The sequence below is a fragment of the Lagopus leucura genome, unplaced genomic scaffold (genome assembly GCF_019238085.1).
Source record: "Lagopus leucura isolate 7727_CA_CO unplaced genomic scaffold, USGS_WTPT01 Super-Scaffold_760, whole genome shotgun sequence".
NCBI lineage: Eukaryota > Metazoa > Chordata > Aves > Galliformes > Phasianidae > Lagopus > Lagopus leucura.
The window spans coordinates 2,750,771-2,768,284 of NW_024962257.1; the positions used below are offsets into that span (position 1 = coordinate 2,750,771).

A 17,514-nucleotide genomic window follows, 5' to 3' on the forward strand; every position below is an offset into this window, starting at 1 on the left:
AAAGCCTGTTAAGAAATGAAGGGTTTTCAAGACTCCCCATTGCATTTCCCACATTTAAATGCACCTGGGAAAGGGAAGGCAAATGATGGGCGATTTTCTTTTGCCACTGAACTATGGAAAGTTTGTATCTATTTTCGCTCGAATTTACTCTTTGCAAGTCTAGCCTAGATGGAGCACGTTCTCGTTCCCCACCACATGCTAGCCATCACCACCACTTCTCAGTGACTGCTGAAAGAAGAAAAGCTGCAGTTGCTATGGGATCTCTGCCATCACCCAAGAGCTCTCCCAGTGGGGGGTGAAGAAAGAAAAACACAACAGTGAGCTCAAAGACAAATATTTATAGCACAGGATTCCATCGGACTTTCAAAGTTTTGCTGAGGGCAATTAAAAGCCTTTTTTTTTTTTTCTTTTTGGATTGCAAAGGGACAGCAGCAGTTGTCAGCCCCACACCAAGCATGCATACAGCTACAGTGAAATTGTTAACTGCTTAATATCAATAGTCAATGGCTGTTCTGCCTTGCAACCTCCACTTACTTTAGGGGGCAAATGCATTTTCCAACTGCTGTGGAGACAACATGGAATCCTGAGTTGGGGACTTGGCATAGAAGAGGAACAGATGTTCACAGATTTCATTGCAAAATGTAATTATCCACAGTCCTGAATACTACATACAACATATTCCTGTAAATGTCAAACACTGGGAGGTGCCCTCTGTGCCCTTGTGGACAGCCTGAGCATTTCTCCAGATCCTTCTTATACTTTCCAGACTGTAACATTTCAGCACGGCAAGCAGCAGCCTTCAGAAAGGTGGAGTGCATGGAGGATTGCTGCACATCGAGCCAAACGATCTTTTTAGGGCTAATTTTCTTGATCCTTCTTCAAGACTCGGGTCCTGAGGGAAAGCAGAGCCCAAAGCAAGCCCTGGATAAAAAGATTAGATCTCTCTGCATTATGATGCTTGTAATGATTCAGCAACTTAAAGCCATCCTTCTACCAACAAGGAGCCTGTGGTTCTTCTATAAGCTGATAGTTCAAAGCGACAAATAAAATAAAAGAATCTGACAGAAGTCATTACCACCTACAAAGCTGTTGTACAATTGTGAGAATAAATGGGTCAATGGTGCCCCAAACTTGCAGTTTTATTCAGCTGGGAAAATACTCCCATCCTGCTTACCAAAAAGAAACCTACAATTCTGCCTTCCCTAACAACGCTTAGCAGTTAGACCAGTGAGGGCAACAGCAGCGTGTCCCATAGCTCCCAGTTATGACTGTCACTTCCCAAAGGCAGGTGAAAGCCACCGAGGACAACCAGGTCCCCTAATGGGAACTGTGACCAGCCATCTCCTATCTGACACCTACAATATCTCAGGCTCCCTTAAAGGCAGGCAGCTCCAATAAGCTCCAGAGCAATCAATCCTCCGCTCTCTGAAAACCATTGCTGCACAGAGGAAAATAAACCATGGAACATCTCAGCAAAGAATTTGGGGCCAGAAATTTTTCTACTCTAACAGTCAGTAGAAAGCCTTTGTGTGCTCCTCCAGCATCTACTGAGCACAGAGGGAAGCAGAGGGGGTCACAGCCTTAATTCCAGATACAAATCAGCTACCTGTTCTCCACCACTGAAAGGGGGGAGGAGGTTACAGCCACGGAGTAATGAGTGAGATTAGACTGCAATCAGGGAACAGAGATGCGAGTTGGACAGACGTGCTGAGGGCAGAGAAAGCATTCTTTAAATTAAACCTCTACCATTCACCCAGTCACTGACTCAGTGGATAATCTACAAGACTCCAAACTCCTTCCAGGAGCTGGTGTGCATCAGCCCAGTGCGTGTTTCCTCCTATCTATTGATAATAAAGCAGCCCAAGAACACACAAGCTTTCCACTCCTTTCAGCCACATGCACGGAACATACATTTCCTGTAATCTCTGGGAATACCGGGATTTTTCCCTTCCTCTTTTTCCAGTAAAGCCTACAGTGTTTTTTAAGGATGAAGGAATGGAACCTGCCCTGTGATGAGAAATCACAAATGCAGTCCACAGCTCCTCAGCACTTTGTGCACCATTAGAGCGACATTATTAACAGGACTGAGGTGGCACGAGGGCAACGAGACCATCATCTGTCTGGAGGGTGATGTGTGAACACAAGGAAGGCAAATGCAAACCCGCAGAGGTAATGTGCTCCACTTGTCAAGTGAATTAGTTTCCTTCTGCTGAGATGGAATGCGCAAGCCTCACGCCTGGTAGTAGCAAAGCACCTTCCACAGAAAGCTGTAGACCAGGAATTCAATGAAGGTAGCAGGACTGCTCAGCTCAGCTCAGCTCAGCAGAGCCCTGAGCCAGCCCCCTTGGTGACAACTGGGCTATGAAAACATGAACGCAGCAATGAATGCAGTAACAACTGGCAACTGCTGATCCCAGAAACTGAGACTGTCAGAATTTGGGAAATATCGCCTCCCAAGTAACGACGTTCTTTGAGATCTTCATTCAAAAGGCTCAGTGTAAGACGAAGGGCGCATGACAGAAGTGTGCTCTGATGCTAAATATATCTCATGCCTACTGAGAGAAGCAGCGATTCCATCCGACCCGATCTTCTGCTCCACTGTGGGTGTCAGCTCTTGCTTCCTCCAGCTCATTAACACTGCTGTAGAGTGGCTGGCACGAATTTACATCAAATGAATATAATTACAGAGAAGAACGCATTGTATTAAGTTAAACCTCTGGTCTTCCTTTGCTTTTCCTCTCTTACTTCTGTTCTTTCCCTCTTTTCTCCTTCCTTTTTTGCACGGCAGCTTTGTTTCTATTTTTCTTCTCCATTCATCATCTCTGTCCTTCTTCTCTTTTGGTCTTTCACCTATTCCTTCTTTCAAGTCCACAGTTGATTGCTTTCCCTTTTTTCCCCCCCATGTTTGACTGATTTATGCCCACTTACGTAAATGATTTTATACAAAGCACATAAAGCACTGAACTCCCTGTGGAACATCATAAGCACTACTACCATCCATGTAGGTAAGGGGGAGGGGGAAAGTGAAGTTAACAAAGTGCTAAATTAAGTAAGAATCTCTTACATCATACTTTGAAGCTTGCCAAAATCTGATGCTTCAGATGTACTGCAACGACCAGTTTCTGAGACAGGTCCTTCACAAGCAAAAATCTTTATACTTCAGTGTCAGACAGGAAAAGAAACGAGAGATTCTCTCAGCTGCTTTACCAGGGAATGAGATTTCTTCTCAAACAATCAGACCTCGAGTCCTCACACTGCACAACACCCCCAAACAATGCAATTGTTATTGCTGACCATGAAGGAGAAAGGGAAGGAAGATGAGGAAAAGTATTTACTTTTCATCCAGTCTGAAACTCCTGCAGGACTTCAGGCAAGCGATCTCCGTGGAAATTCATTGTATTGCTCAATCCATCCTTGCTTAATTCATCTCATGGAACTCTTAAATGGTACCCAGGCAATAGGCTGGCTCTCCACAGAGATGGAAATTACATCTCTAATTACAAGATACAGTGCTGCCCTAATAATAAGTACTGTGCTCAAGAAGTCCCCACCCAGGAGGGTGAGTTCTGACCTCTTTTGACTGGAAAATAGTTGATAAGAACATTAAAGCAAGTCACAGCTCCAGAAACAATCCATCTACTTGCTCTGAGCACTTTGGCACTGGGTGCAGAAATTAGGCTTGCACGTATCTCACTGGTTTAAATTGGTGATGGGAGCTGGAACACAGATTTTGGGCAACGACACAGAGAGATGTAGAAGAAAAACTGGAAAGGCAGATAGTTCGACCTCCACAAAATATATCTATACAGGTTTGACCCTACAGTGCCATAACAGTCTCTGGACACGCAGTGCTCAACAGGTCCCTTAAAGGCATCACTGCAGAAAAGCATCTGACTCCAAACATCTTTAGCATCTTCAGGATGGGCCTCCGTGACCTTTGGAGATGCGCTGTATGCACAGATGTAGAAAATACACCCCATCCCAAAAACAGCCCGGTCTTGTTGCTCCTCACCTTTCCTTACAAATGACACCTCTTGCTTTACAGACGTTCTCCTTCCTCACACTGGCAGTAAAAGACAGCAGCAATCTCTGGCTGGGGACTATTTTCTTCTCCAGCACAGATCTGTAGCATTTAACAGCAAACCTTCAATTATCATAGCACACGAGCGTAAAACTTGCTCAACTGGAAGTGATCAGCTGTTTCTAACCTTCCCTTCAGTCACCTCCTTTCTTTTGCCCCCAAAGCCATTTGAAATAATATTCTCCTGGAGCCTCTATGCAGCCTACCAAGTACAAAGTTAAACCGTAAGTCAAAATGATTAAAATTATATGGAAATATATACATCTCCTTCAACATTTTACAGGGCACACGGCTCCTAGTGGGACGTCGCTACACATTACTCATAAGTCCAAGGCATGTGGCAGTTCCCAGAGAACCTGCACACTCTCTTCTTTATGCCATAGGACTTATAAGCAGCCATTAATTTTTTCCGTTTCAGGCCACGTTTCCCACATGTATAATTCGAGTCCTTAAAATGAACCCCGATCTGAATTCTACCTGCTTGGAAGAGCAAAAAAAAAAAAAAAAAAAAAAATCTTGGAAATATATAGCAACAAGAAACTGGCAGGACAAACTCACACTCCCACTGTGCCAAATTGCAAGTTTAGTAATTCTGTTTTCTTCCCGCTGAGCGGAAGGTGTCATTAGCTGCTGTATTTAGAGGCACAGAAAAGGCTCTTGGAGCAGTCCCCAGCCTCTCTCTGGACCAGGTGGCTGATGACCACAGGAGCTCTCTGCAGCTGGAGACCTTCACCTTCATCTTCCTGCAGTCAACACTTCGGTTTTAATGGGAAGGAAATAAACGGGGCAAGCAGTACAACATGGAAAGAAACCCTCAGGCTATGTCAGCCTCCTCCAGGCTGAAATCCATCCCTGCATCAGGGCTGCTTTTAAGTCCCCACACTGTATAAACACTCCTGGGTGCTTTTAAGTCAAGAATAGCTTTCATTCTGGGAGAGGACTTCTCCTCTAGGACGGTCTCCGTGGAGCACCCATTGAACCAAATCCTCATTTCTGCAGATTAATAGAACGATGCCAAGAGTCATCCTCTTACTGCAGGACTCAGGGTGAGCGCAAACGCCATGGAAACATCCCGCGATTGCACACACACATGAGCCTGAGTCTTGGCAATAATTCCAGAGGCTGCGTGAATGGCAGCCCACCTAACCCCAAGGAGAGCTCCTGCTGATGCAGCCAAGCCCACACTGAGTGACGGAGCAGGGTCAGCACCGGGAGGCTGTGTGGTGCAAGGTAAAGTGGTACAAACCCACGGCCATAGGTGCTCCTCCCCTGATCCACGCACAGAGGAGGGCAGAGTGAATGGGAACGACCTGCAGCCTCTGGATTTATTTTGGTTGGTTGGAATGAAGACCACCTGCACTGCCTCAGACCTGGGGAAATCTGTGCAAGCCTCCATTATTTATAAGAGCTGTCCAGAGGTGAACTGCCTGGAATCTATTAACGGGAGAAGCTCCAGCTCCTTCAGGCAGTTGCCTGGCATAGGCCTTTTCCACTGCCACAAAGCAAAGGGATAAAAAAAAAATCACTTTCATTTCTAATTAATCTTCTGCTACATAATACTTTTAATTAGAAAAAAATATATCTGTGCACTCAGAGAGGCAGGAAGGAGCCCAGAGCACAGCATTAAGCTCTGGCACAATGGCTGTGGTCCACATCTTGTCCTCTCCCATCCTATGGCCTCATAGACAGCAGGACAGCTTGCACCAATCCCACAGATCAGGAGTGGGGTGGCTGTGTGTGCACAGCATTGCCATTTGCCCTGGAAAGGGGAAAGAAAACCCACACAATGGGAAGCAGTATTGGTGGGGGGCAGGGGGGATGGATTCAATGAGACAGAAATACAGTGGATTCTGTTGGATGGAACACGATGAAATGAGCAGAAAGGCCCAGAGTGGAGGACATCCAACACATACATCATCTCTTCAAAACAACAATCAAAAAAAAATTGATTCCCCAAACCCCAATTTCCGAGCCCTTCTTTCTCCTTCTAATGTCTCTCTTCCCCGCATTCATTATTAATGCCACCGAGGGTACAGATTTGCACTTTGGTCTCTGAAAAATTAATTCAATGATTAAAATTTCAGTCCCTGAGTGATGGAAGCAGCTCCGGCAAGCTGGAGATGCCCCTGCGCAGTCAGAGGGCCGTTGGTTTGCTGCCCGCTTCCTCCCTGCACAACAGGGCTCCCCGCAGACCGAGCTCAAAGGGGAATGATCTGGTAGAGAAATGCATTTTTAAGCGAATCTAGTTCTGCTTTTTGTGGAGAAGCCACTTCAGTTTAATGCCACATCAACGCTTGATACAATGCAGAGAGCAAACCCCAGGTTCTTCCTGGCCTGAAGGACTCATGGCTTTTTACACAACGCCCTGGGTGAGGGAAAATCCCAGAATGAATGCAAACATTAATAAACACTCACTGAGCAGCAAGCTGACTGCAGGCAGAGACGTGCAGAGTGGCTAACGAAATCTTCTATGGCACTGAGCTTTCAAATGAAAGAATAGCAGAGGACAGCTCTCGGAGAAAGGCAGCCTCTCACCTCCGTGTTTGGTTTAATCAGCTGCTCACATGCCTACCAGAGAACCTGCAGCTGGCACAGAAAGGTGCCCATACATAGCACTGACCCCTGCAGGAGCCGCTTCTCCCAGTTACAGAACAGCCAAGACCCCACACTGCTCATCTATTATAGGCCAGCAAGGTCCCCTCCCTGGGCTGCACATCCCCTTCCCAGCAGCTCCGCACCAGAGCAGCCAAACGCCTGCGGAATCTGCTACCCTCAGTTCTTGGCACTGCTGTTTTTGTTTATTTTAAAACAAACGTGAGAGAGCAGAGAGCAACACAGGGAGCTGAGGAGCTCAGAACACTTTTCCACATTTAGATAGGAGAAGGAGGAAGGGCTGAATATAAACTTGCAGAAACCGATTTTGTTCCTAAGATGCTAAAAAAAAAAAAAAAAAAAGCAGCAAAAATAGAACAAACAGCAAAAAAAAAAAAAACAAAAAACAAAAAACAACAAGATTGCCTTTTCCATGGCACCTCGCAAGTGTTAAACCTGAGTGAAAATCCAACTGAGCCTCAAAGCAGAGCAGAGCAAACCCATCCATCTCTGGGCAGTACATCTCTCCATGGACACAACGGCAGCAGGCAGGGAACACAGGGAGCCCCAGTGGGATGTTCTCCATGCTCGCCAGCACTGTGCTGCCTTTGTAGGGATGAAAAGGGACCAAGGGAGATAGTAGCACTGTGAGGAACTCTGCTGAAATCCTCTGGAGGCAGGAAAATAGCAAAGCTCTGAAACAGAACTGGCTTCCCTTAAGCAATGGTACAAATGGAGCCTGCACTGTGCTGCACTGGGGTTGTGACAATGATGGGAACACCCAGTGCTTACTCACAGGCAGCTCCTGCATTCAGACACCCGAAACTTTATTAAAGCAACATTTCTAAAAACTCTCCTAAATCACGAATTTGAGGAATTTTTGAGCTCAGTGCTGCCAGGAATGCAAAGCAACACACAAACTTATTTCCATGTTTACTGAAACTTTGCAGGGCTAACATGCACAATGCCTGTGTTGGAAAACTCACTGCTTTTCTTCCACAAGAAGTGGCCTTGTGGAGGCTTCAGAATAACTGAGCTTTTTGTGCTGTTCAACTACTGAATCTATTCTGAGCTGACAGCCCTTAGCACCATTATTCTCTACAGGACGGAGCATCACTACAGGCAATATCATCTCCTTCACACAGTTTCAGGTGCCAGCTTCCCCCCCCCCCCCCCTAGATAGGTTACTTCATTTTACCCTTATCCAGCCCAGGTGCTACTCCTTGAGCCCAGTGCTGGGGGCTCTTCAATCTCCCCTTCCAAAAGGCTCTCAGCAGGAGACCTGCCACACCACCTGAGAGCTGATGTGCTGGGGTGCACAGGCCTGATGCTCTGTGCAAAGGGAAGAGGAAATGGAAATGCTGGAACAAGCAGTTTGGCATAGCTTCTTGGCTGGGCTAAGGGTTTATTCCTGGGATGCTGCCTTCCTGCAGACTAAGGAAAATTAAATTTAGCACTTTGCAAATAAATAGGTTAGGGCTGAAAGGACACTATTTAGGAACTTAGTGCTCACAGCAGACTCAGAGATTATAGATCCATCACTGCCTATTACCTTACTAGTTACTGCTTTCACTTTGTCTATCTTCCCCACTTACAGACCGGTCCTTTCATCAGGTCTTTTTCTGTTCCAACTTGAACCTGTCATCACTCTAATGGAATTGTATGAAGAGAAACAACTTCGGGCTGCAGTGTGACTCTGCCAAAAAAGCCAAGGACATCTCCTGCACTTTCCCAAGACAAGGCAGTGAGATCTTGCCTGCCAGAGAAAGGCACAGCGAGGCACAGCTACTTATACACATCTGGAACCCCTGGGCACAAGTGCAACAGCCAGCTGGGCCCTTTCTCTCTACACAAGGACCACCAAACCACCAACAGACTGCTCCTCACTGCTGCAGCTCCATCACAGCTCCACCGCATGCAGCATAAGAACCAGTCATTGCACCACTGACACAACGACAACCAACACCTCACGCTGCCAGCATCTCTTCTATCTGCCTCATACAAAAATCATCTACAGACAGTCCCTTGTCAGACAGATACATTCTGAAATGCAAAGTGACAGCCATCGCATTAAATGCTCTCCAGAGCCTTCCATTAAGACAGACAAACCCTTCAGTTTAAGGCTGAAATTTATGCCAGCTCCCCAGAACGTGGCTTGGATAGATCTGCTGTTATCAGCCACCCGCTTTTGCTGAAACTGAATACAGATTAGGACCAAATTACAATTTACATGCTTTGGTTTGATATATTTCCTCCAAGATACAGGCAGACAGGCCTGTATCTTCTTCCAGGCACCAGAGATGCCATCAAAAGGCAATCCTGGAAGCTAACAAAGCTGGAGGTCATCCTCAGCTCTCAGATTCCCCTACAGAGGAGGAAGCAGATATGCGATTGTGCTGCAAATTCTTCTCAGACAGACCTGACATAAAATACCTGTCTGTATTTCCTCCTCAAAAGATATTCCCACGCAACAGCATATGTTAAATCCAAAGCCCTAAAACAGTACTCAGTCACCCATCTCAGTGCTAATAGCCACACGGGTAAGGATGAACATCTTCTGGGCATGGAGTTGGGATGACGATGTACTTGTTTGTCTGAAACAAACACGAGAACAGATGAACTTTCTCACCATTTCCACACACATGAAATAAAGGCAGTTGGCACATTACTAAATGCTGGCTTTAACCTGTGTCTGTGTGAAGTATTAATTATTCAGGCATACAGTAGGTGAGCAGGGAAGATCGTTGCTCTGTAACACGGCAGAGGACTCCACCAGAACCACAGCAGCTTGCTGCTGGAACAAAGCTCCCCGGAAGGATTTTCAGTTTACTTCTGCCATCAGTCATCTGTCATCACACCACAGATAGCACACCATGGCAAGGACTCCAGAATTAATAAAATCATACTGCAACACCAATAGGACATGCTATGATCTGGAGAGCCTGCTTCAGATCTTGTGCTTGAGACCACAGGATGCCCTGAAGTGCATCAAATCTGAAGAAACGCTACAACTGAATGCTTGCTGTGCCTCCGTCCCTCTCCAGCAGCAACTGTTCCAAATGGAGGTGGGAGGCCTTGCAAAGCAGAAGATGCTCACACAGAAGTGATTTCTGCTTTCCTAAAAGTGGTTTCTCAAAAGGAAAACGTGGCAGACCTTTGCTTAGTTAAAGGTTTCAGGGAACATACGAATACAAGAGAGACTGGCACCCCACAAGAGCAATCTCTGAAATGTGGGTTCCCAAACCGGCAAGACAGTTGGAGAGAAAGTGTTACTGAATGGCTCACACTAACTGCATGGTTAAAAGCCACGCAGTAATCGAGCATTCAGACTCCAAGGCACAGAAGCAATGCAAGGACTACAGAGGAACACAGAGCTGTAAGGTGCAGTGTTACCCCCATGGTGGCCCTTTGGCTGCCAAAGGGGATCTGTGACCATGACTCTGCTCCCCAGCACTTTCCCACTACATCCCTGCCCACTCGCATGCCAGGCCTTCTGAGAAACAGCCAACAGTTGCATGACCCAAATGAAATTTAGGATGAAGCCTTTTAACTTTAACATCCTAAGCATAAGGGCACAGCACAATCATTTAAATACACATATGTACCCATTCCCTTTCTATGAGCTCCGATCCAGCCTTCAGCTCCAGATAACAGATGATCCCAAGACCACGACGCCCATAGGAATCTTTTGCTGTTCATCATACAAGCAGGCTTTTATACAGACAAACACTCTCTTCCCTCTCTTAACTATATTTTCTCCAGATTCAAAAATCTTTTGTCCTGGTCAGGCATGGATTGAAGTTGTAACTTCTAAAGCAAGAGGACACCCAAGGCAGGTGGGTGCCCTGCTGGGTGCCGCCAGCTTTTCTTAGAAGTCTCACAAACCTTTCCCTGGAAAATAAGGCTCAAGCAGACTGCACAGCAGCTAGAGAAGATGGCAGACATGTCGAGCGCCCAGAAACTCAAAGACTTTCCACCCCACAAAAGGCATCAAACCTCCAGCAATTTCTGCTCCTTTTCATTTGCAGCTTTGAACGTCGTCATATGCAAGCAAACAACAGGGTTATGGTTTGCTGACACGGCTCTGCGTGTTCTGCAAATCCACAACAGAGCAGTCAGGGAAAGCAACAAGCACGCATCAAAAGCAGCTTTGCAGAACACCCATTTCATGTGTCGGCAGCGAGGCCTTTGTATTCCCCAGCCTCCTGGGCTTGTAGGCATCGCCTTTTCCTTCAAGAGTGCTGATCACACAGCCTCTAAGAAGAACATCTTTTGAAACTACCAGAGAGTCAAAAAAACTAATGAAATAACTCAACAGGGGAGATTTCTGCCTGGAGGAGGAGGCAGGTGCCCATAGGTTGGCTGTCCTGCCCCTCTCCAGGCTGCCGTGTGCTCAAGGGACACCTTGCTGTACACGGCTAACAGAAGCCTGCTGCACTGGCTTTCATCCCCCGTGTTCACGTGCAGCCTTCTCCCTGCAGAACAAGTTAAATTGCTCCTCACAGCCATGTGGAAGCTGATGGACAGCAATGCCCTGAGCCCAGGTGACGAAGGAAAGCAGAAGGTTGAGCAACCACAAGCAAAGCCACATGGCTGTTCAGTGGTAGAGATGGGAATAAGAATCCAGCAGGGTTTTGCTAAGCCCCCCTGTTTTATCCACTGTTTAACTCTGCCTTTATCTCATAATGCATAAACACAGCACTGCCAGTTCACATGGCCTGTGTAAGCTGTTCAAACACAGCAGCAGGAGGATGCAGCATCCTCCTCTCCTGAGACCTCCCACAGGGCCCCAGGCACAGCGACAGGAGCAGCTCTTCTTCAAGCTAACTGCATCACCCAGACACTGGGAACAAGGATGGGAAGTGGAAACAGAGATGGTTGTTATACCATGCGAGTCAGCCAGGGTCTGCCCCGCTTCCTGCTGACAGCAGGGTTGTTTCAGGCACAAGGATGGTGCCATCAGGGCACAAACAGCAGCTGCCTGGACAGGGGCACACAGCTTTGCAGGACCTGCTCCATGCACTCATCCTGCCCCATTGCCTCCTGCTGGGTGTGCTGCTACACCAGCCTGGATGCTGAAGTTTAATCTACTTCTCCCCAGTGACCTGTGCTCCTTGTTGTGTGTGCAACTTGCCCTAGAAAGCATGGGCTGCCTCTCCTGTTTCATTAAGCAAGATGTACTTTAATGAAGAAAAATGGGATGAGGAAGAGGTGAATCACAAGGTGTTTTCTTTAAGAACAAAACCAACAACAAAAACCACCAGCACTCCGGTAGTTTGGTTATTTCATATTGCAGAAGCTCTGGAGACAAGCCGGGGGCCTTCAGCAGGGCTGGCCAGTGTCTGCCGTGAGCTGGCACCAAGGTGAGAGCATCAGCAGAACTACCAGCAGACTGATGGACTCTCAGGCAGTATCTGTGAGCAACTTCACATTTCCTGCCTGAAAATAAGCCTTGCTTTTTGAAGCAAGGGGTTTTGCATTTGCTTCACAACCTAACATATTGGCCATTTCAAGAGGAGACAAGCCAAATATTTCATTTACCTACTGCACCCACCAAGGACACAAATCTGTGAGCCTTCTGAGCAGCTCACACATACCAGCCTCCTGCATGATTTAGCCACTGGAATAATGCTCCAGCATCATCAGCATTAATTACGTGCATGGCTGGATCCACCCCACCAGGCAGACATGGCAGAGAAGGGGAGCAAGTGGAGCCAGCAAGCAGAACAGCTCCTGTGCCAGATGGGCAGGTAATAGGGGGTGAATTCCCCAGCTCAAAGCTGCTCTCTGGTTCCCGCTAGCACAGTGTGTTTCCCTGAGTACAGTCTGGTGACACTGGCAGAAGCATTCTCCCCATTGCACTGATGGGAAGCAGAAGAAGAACATTAACTTTTCTCAGCTAGATCAAGGTTTCAGCACAGCCTCCAGAAGTCTCAAAGCAACATCTTTGCACTCAGAAATTCTGCATTAGAAAGACGGCTTTGTCAGATCTTCCCAAGTTCCACTACCCTTGAGGTGACTGGTTTCATTAAAAGGAAAAAAGATACCCTGCCCTAAAGGGTAGGCAGTTGTTTAGGGAAGAACATATAGAAGTGAAACCATGTCAAGAGGGGGGAAAAAAAAACATGAAAAAGAGCAGAATAAAATGAAGACAGAAACAAGAATTGAAGCCAGGTCCTAACATGAAATAGGTCACTAAAACATCTGGACGAAAATGAAATGTAGGAAGTTTAAATGCAGGATTTGATCCTGAAACACTACAGATTGCAGGACAGCTCTGCTTTTAGAGATGCTGATTAGAGCTGAACCTGCAGGAATCCCTGCAAGGTATCACCATCACACAGGCACAACCAGCATCTCCAGCAACCACATGGGCAAAAAGTAAACAAAATATAAAAATAAAATAACTTGTAATTAACAAGAATGAGGGGCTAGCAGAGGCCTGCAATCTCCAATCAACCTCTTGCTGCCTGGCCTGCTCCACCAATGAGCCCCATTGTTATTTCTGATAGTGTGCAGGAGTGCAAGACAGTTGCTGGAAGAAAAACACTCTGTCAAAATTATGATTTCTTTCTCCTCTCAATACTCATCAGGACTGAGGAGGAAGAGAGGATATCTGAGTAGACAGAGATGCAAAAAGAAACAAACAGCTAGAACATGCTTCCCAAGGATACTTAGCTGGGCTCAAGGAGGAATTAATGGCAACTGCAGGGATGCCAAGCACGAGGACCAGATCCAGAGCTCCCAGCAGTGCTGTCAGCCTCTGCTCCAAACAGAACTACTCAGGCAAGTCAAAGCAATCCCTGTACTAACCTTCCTGCTAATTTTGAGACATAAATTGTTAGTGGGGCATTGTGGCAAACATGATGCTAAGGCTGCACCAACATCTTAGCAGCCTCAGGGCACAGGGCATCCCCTGCATGCTTAACCACCTCAGTTTTGACTCCTTCCAGCTAGCACTTTGTCAGCACTATTTTGTACTTCGAAAATAGCCTCCAGGTTCTCATTCTATCCATCCTTGTTTCCCTCCTTAAGGGCAGACAATTAAACCATCACTTTTTGCTCACACAAGTGCCCTCCCACATTTTGCACACCTTGTCACAATTTACCTTTCTACCCACCTCAGGTTTCTATTCAGCCCCAGTTGTTCTTAATGATAAGACCAGCTGTAAGGCCATCTCACCCACCATCCTGCCTCCAATTAGCCACCAAGACAGATGTTCAGGGAAAGGAGGGTGGAAATGAAGCAAAGAGGAACAAGGCTGAGGCAGTCTGTCACTACATACCAACTCCCACCTGCCAGCAATCAGTGGCTGAGGTACTCCCAGACCTTCAAGGCTGCATTGGAAGACCGCCCTTCTATGTATCCTCATGAACTGCCTTCTGTCTTTCACATTCCACACCAATTGCTAACAGCTTGTATCTGCCCTTCCACCACACCCCTCTTCCATCAGAGAATCCCCAAACCAGCACAGCCTTTATCCCCTTCTAAGTTCTGCCTCTTTAATACGCTGTGAACCACATCAAAATCAACATTCACTTTTCAGGTTGCCTTGAAGAACTCCTACAGCAGGTGTGCAAAGACTGTGTGTGCAGTGGCTGTTAGTTTAACAGGCTGCTAAAAAGCTGTTCATTTTATTACCATATTATCAATCCAACTGGACACCAATAAAGGTTTTTATTTGGCAGAAGTGACAACCCCGAGGCTGGCAACATTCTCATGCCCTGTCATGATGCTTCCATTTTTATTTGCTGTCTGATGTCTTGGGCATTCTCTTTCAAGGCATGAAGCCCACCATCTTGGGGATGCTTCAATGAGCTACCGCTGGTGTTTGTGTTTCCATTTGATAACACTGGCAGAAAATAACAACATGGGCAAGAGCTGGAAACAGACAAATCTGTTCTGTGGAAGACTAGGCTCTAAGGATACAGAAAATACAACAAACCATAAGCTGCTGAGCTGCCTAAATGCAGCTTTTTGGCCAGGACTATTAATAAGCTCAGACACACACCACCACTGCAATACTGGAAATAATCTGATTTACTTCCTTACCGAACAACTCAGGCCCAGATACACCTGAACCAGGGAGAAACCTGAGCACCTTCTGGGAGCCCAGAGTAACCTGAAAGATTTCGAACGCTGCCAGATCTCACAGAGCTGTTACACCACATCAATTGCCTTTTCAGTCCAGGATCCTATCAACAGAAGTGACCAACTCCACATTCATGCCCCAATGGTGGAAACAGTTAAGCACAGTGAATATCAAGCAAGTGAAAGTTAAAGCAGACTTCTCTCTGATGACTACTCTTGCTCTCTCCTCTTCATTCAAGTCTTCATTCCCAAGTACTGCCAGAGGATGAAGCTGAATGTTGTCAGATGCAGCAGTGGCAAAACTACGTGTACAGACAGCCCAAAAAATAACCAGCAAGCACAGGAATTTTCTTCCTAACCCCTACAGGAGGAGGCTGGCTTGACTTCCCAAATCCTACTTAAGGTAAATCTAAATATTTAATGCAAACCTAGGCATTACTATTTGTCTGTAAAGACTCATCACCATTTCAGAAAACCTGCAGAGCTCTTGCTTTCAGCAGTACCTTGAAGCAACAGGGTCTATAAATTCAAGACTTCCACTCCTAGTTTTAAATTGATTGACATTGAATGCTTGGGTCCAGACTGTGTTCTCTGGACACACAAAAAGAAAAGGCCTATGATTTATTTCCTCTGCGCTGCTTGTTCATTTGTACAAGTGTCTCCAAATCATCTCCTCTTCAAATTTGACCAGTCTTTCTGTTTACCAAAAGACTTTCTTTGTGTGAATCAATTGTCATTGCTTTTCTAAAGACCTCACTTCCTTACTCTCATTCAGGGTCTACCCAGAGGCAATGGTAAACAGCCTGATACAGATACTGCCAAAAAATGACATCCTGATTTGCCACTACTTAATTCCAAGCTGGTAAAACCAATTTTTATGTTGCCTAGCAATGCTTGTTTGTTTTAATAAGACACCTCTGACAGATCGCTACCGAGTGAGCAATGCAGTTCTTGGATATCTCATGGGTGGCCTGGCCTAGACTCACAAACCAAGCAGCATGTGGAATGCCAGGTCTGTATTATGGCCCAACACATCTCATGTACCGACAGCACTAACTGAAGATGAAGCTGTCAAGTGACCCAATAACTATAACACATTGCTTCCCATAAAAATAATCAGAAACTAAACTGCTGGTGAGGATTCTGTGTGTCACTTTTCACAGCATTTTAATTAAAAGGATGAAAAAGAGCAAACAAGTGAGAGTGAGCTGCGAAATCTGAGATGTGCCTTGCTGCCTACGCGCTCTCACACAGAAGGTCTGAAAAAAATCACTGGAACATCCTTCAAGTTGATGAGCTCATCTGTTGTATCCATAGGGATTGCCAATAAATATTGATACGCTTTCATTGGAATTCAGTGCTCATTTAGGATGCAGCCATTTGTATTCTCAGCATGGCACAGTGATTAACCCTTTCGATGAAGCTGTGATTCCATTTAAAGCAAACTGGCTGGATGCATACCTTATACTACAGCAACAGCACACTTTGTTGCTTGGGAAAACCAAGCACATCTTTCATCTTCATTTAGCTTTGAAGGGGTTGCATTATAGTAGCTTCCATTACATCCTCACTGAAATTAAATGCCACCAGCGGCACTACTGAAAGATGTTCTGAAGTTTACAGAGAAACGATGGAAGCTTGTAAAGTGCTGGGGGACTTCTCCAGTTTAATTGTATAGACTTTGTTCCACAAATTGCTCAAATGGAATAAATACAAATAGCATTCTCTGCTTTTTGACCTCTTTGGGTTAATGAAATGCACACTAACACCCACAGCAAGCTTAGCAATTCTGCTGCATAATCAAACAGTATCACCAGAAACCCAGTCAGAATGCAAGACTCAGTACATACATGAACACTACCTGCCTGGATTCTGTGAGGAAGTCAGAACCACTGCTGCTTTCCCTGCAACCCTTACCTCTGTCCTCTGGATGGACTTGGGAATAAAGTCAAGTGAACAACAGAAAGCAACAACAGCATTTAAAGAGAGGAATCTTGATCATTCACTGTCCTGTACATAGGTTATTTCTATTGCAGCGACACAAAGAAGAATTTGATCCTACTGGAGATTATTACTGAGAAATGAGTCCTTGTTCCAGTGGGCTATATTTCCTTATATTTTCTTAACTCTCTTCAACTGCACCATTTCTTCTACATCACAGAAAAAGCTGCTAAATGCTCTGTCTTGCCATGCCAATAAACACCTCCAGGGACATGCACAAGTTTCATTCACTAAGCATGTAACAAAGCAGGTGTGAACACAGGCCTGGGGAGGCCTCAGAGCTAACAGCACAGCACCACCTCAGCTAGCTCTTCTCAGATTCAAGGACAGTACCTGAAAACTAAGAGTTCTCCTCCTCCACAGACTGAGTTTGCCTGCTGCTGTCTGTTTCAGTCCTGATAAGGCCAAGCAATACAACCACTTTAGTGATGTTTTCCTAGTTTTACTAATGATCCAAGGTGCGGTCTTATCCTCACTGGTTTGTTTGTTTCGTTTCTGAGGCTCTGAGGCTGCAGAGCAGGAAAATATTTGTCCTATTATGTCAAGAAACAATCCTGCAGCAATCCACACAGCAGTAGGTCTGCAGAAAGTGAACTTCTCCAGTTCCTGCTTATGCACTCCACTTCTATAATGAATGTTTCCAAAATCCTCATCCTCCTTCTCACAATATGCTTGAGGGGAGTCAGTGGCAAGTAGGAATGGTCTTAAGTGCCAATTGTGTTTGCAGCTGAGAAATAAGAAGTTCTCC

The 17,514-nt window shown here is 45.9% G+C and overlaps 1 protein-coding gene across 6 annotated transcripts in view; it reads right to left on the reverse strand.

Annotated features, from left to right (window-relative positions):
* The window catches only part of MAD1L1 (mitotic arrest deficient 1 like 1), a 320,530-nt gene that overhangs the window by 65,941 nt on the left and 237,075 nt on the right, over positions 1 to 17,514 (reverse strand). Inside the window, exon 18 of one of the 6 annotated variants that reach the window (XM_042864054.1) lies at positions 768 to 921. The exons of the other annotated variants lie outside the window; for them this stretch is intronic. Within the exon in view, the coding sequence (XP_042719988.1) occupies positions 859 to 921 (63 nt within the window). The 3' untranslated portion in view covers positions 768 to 858. Of the gene's footprint in view, positions 1 to 767; positions 922 to 17,514 lie in introns of those variants that run through there. 6 annotated transcript variants of the gene reach the window in all.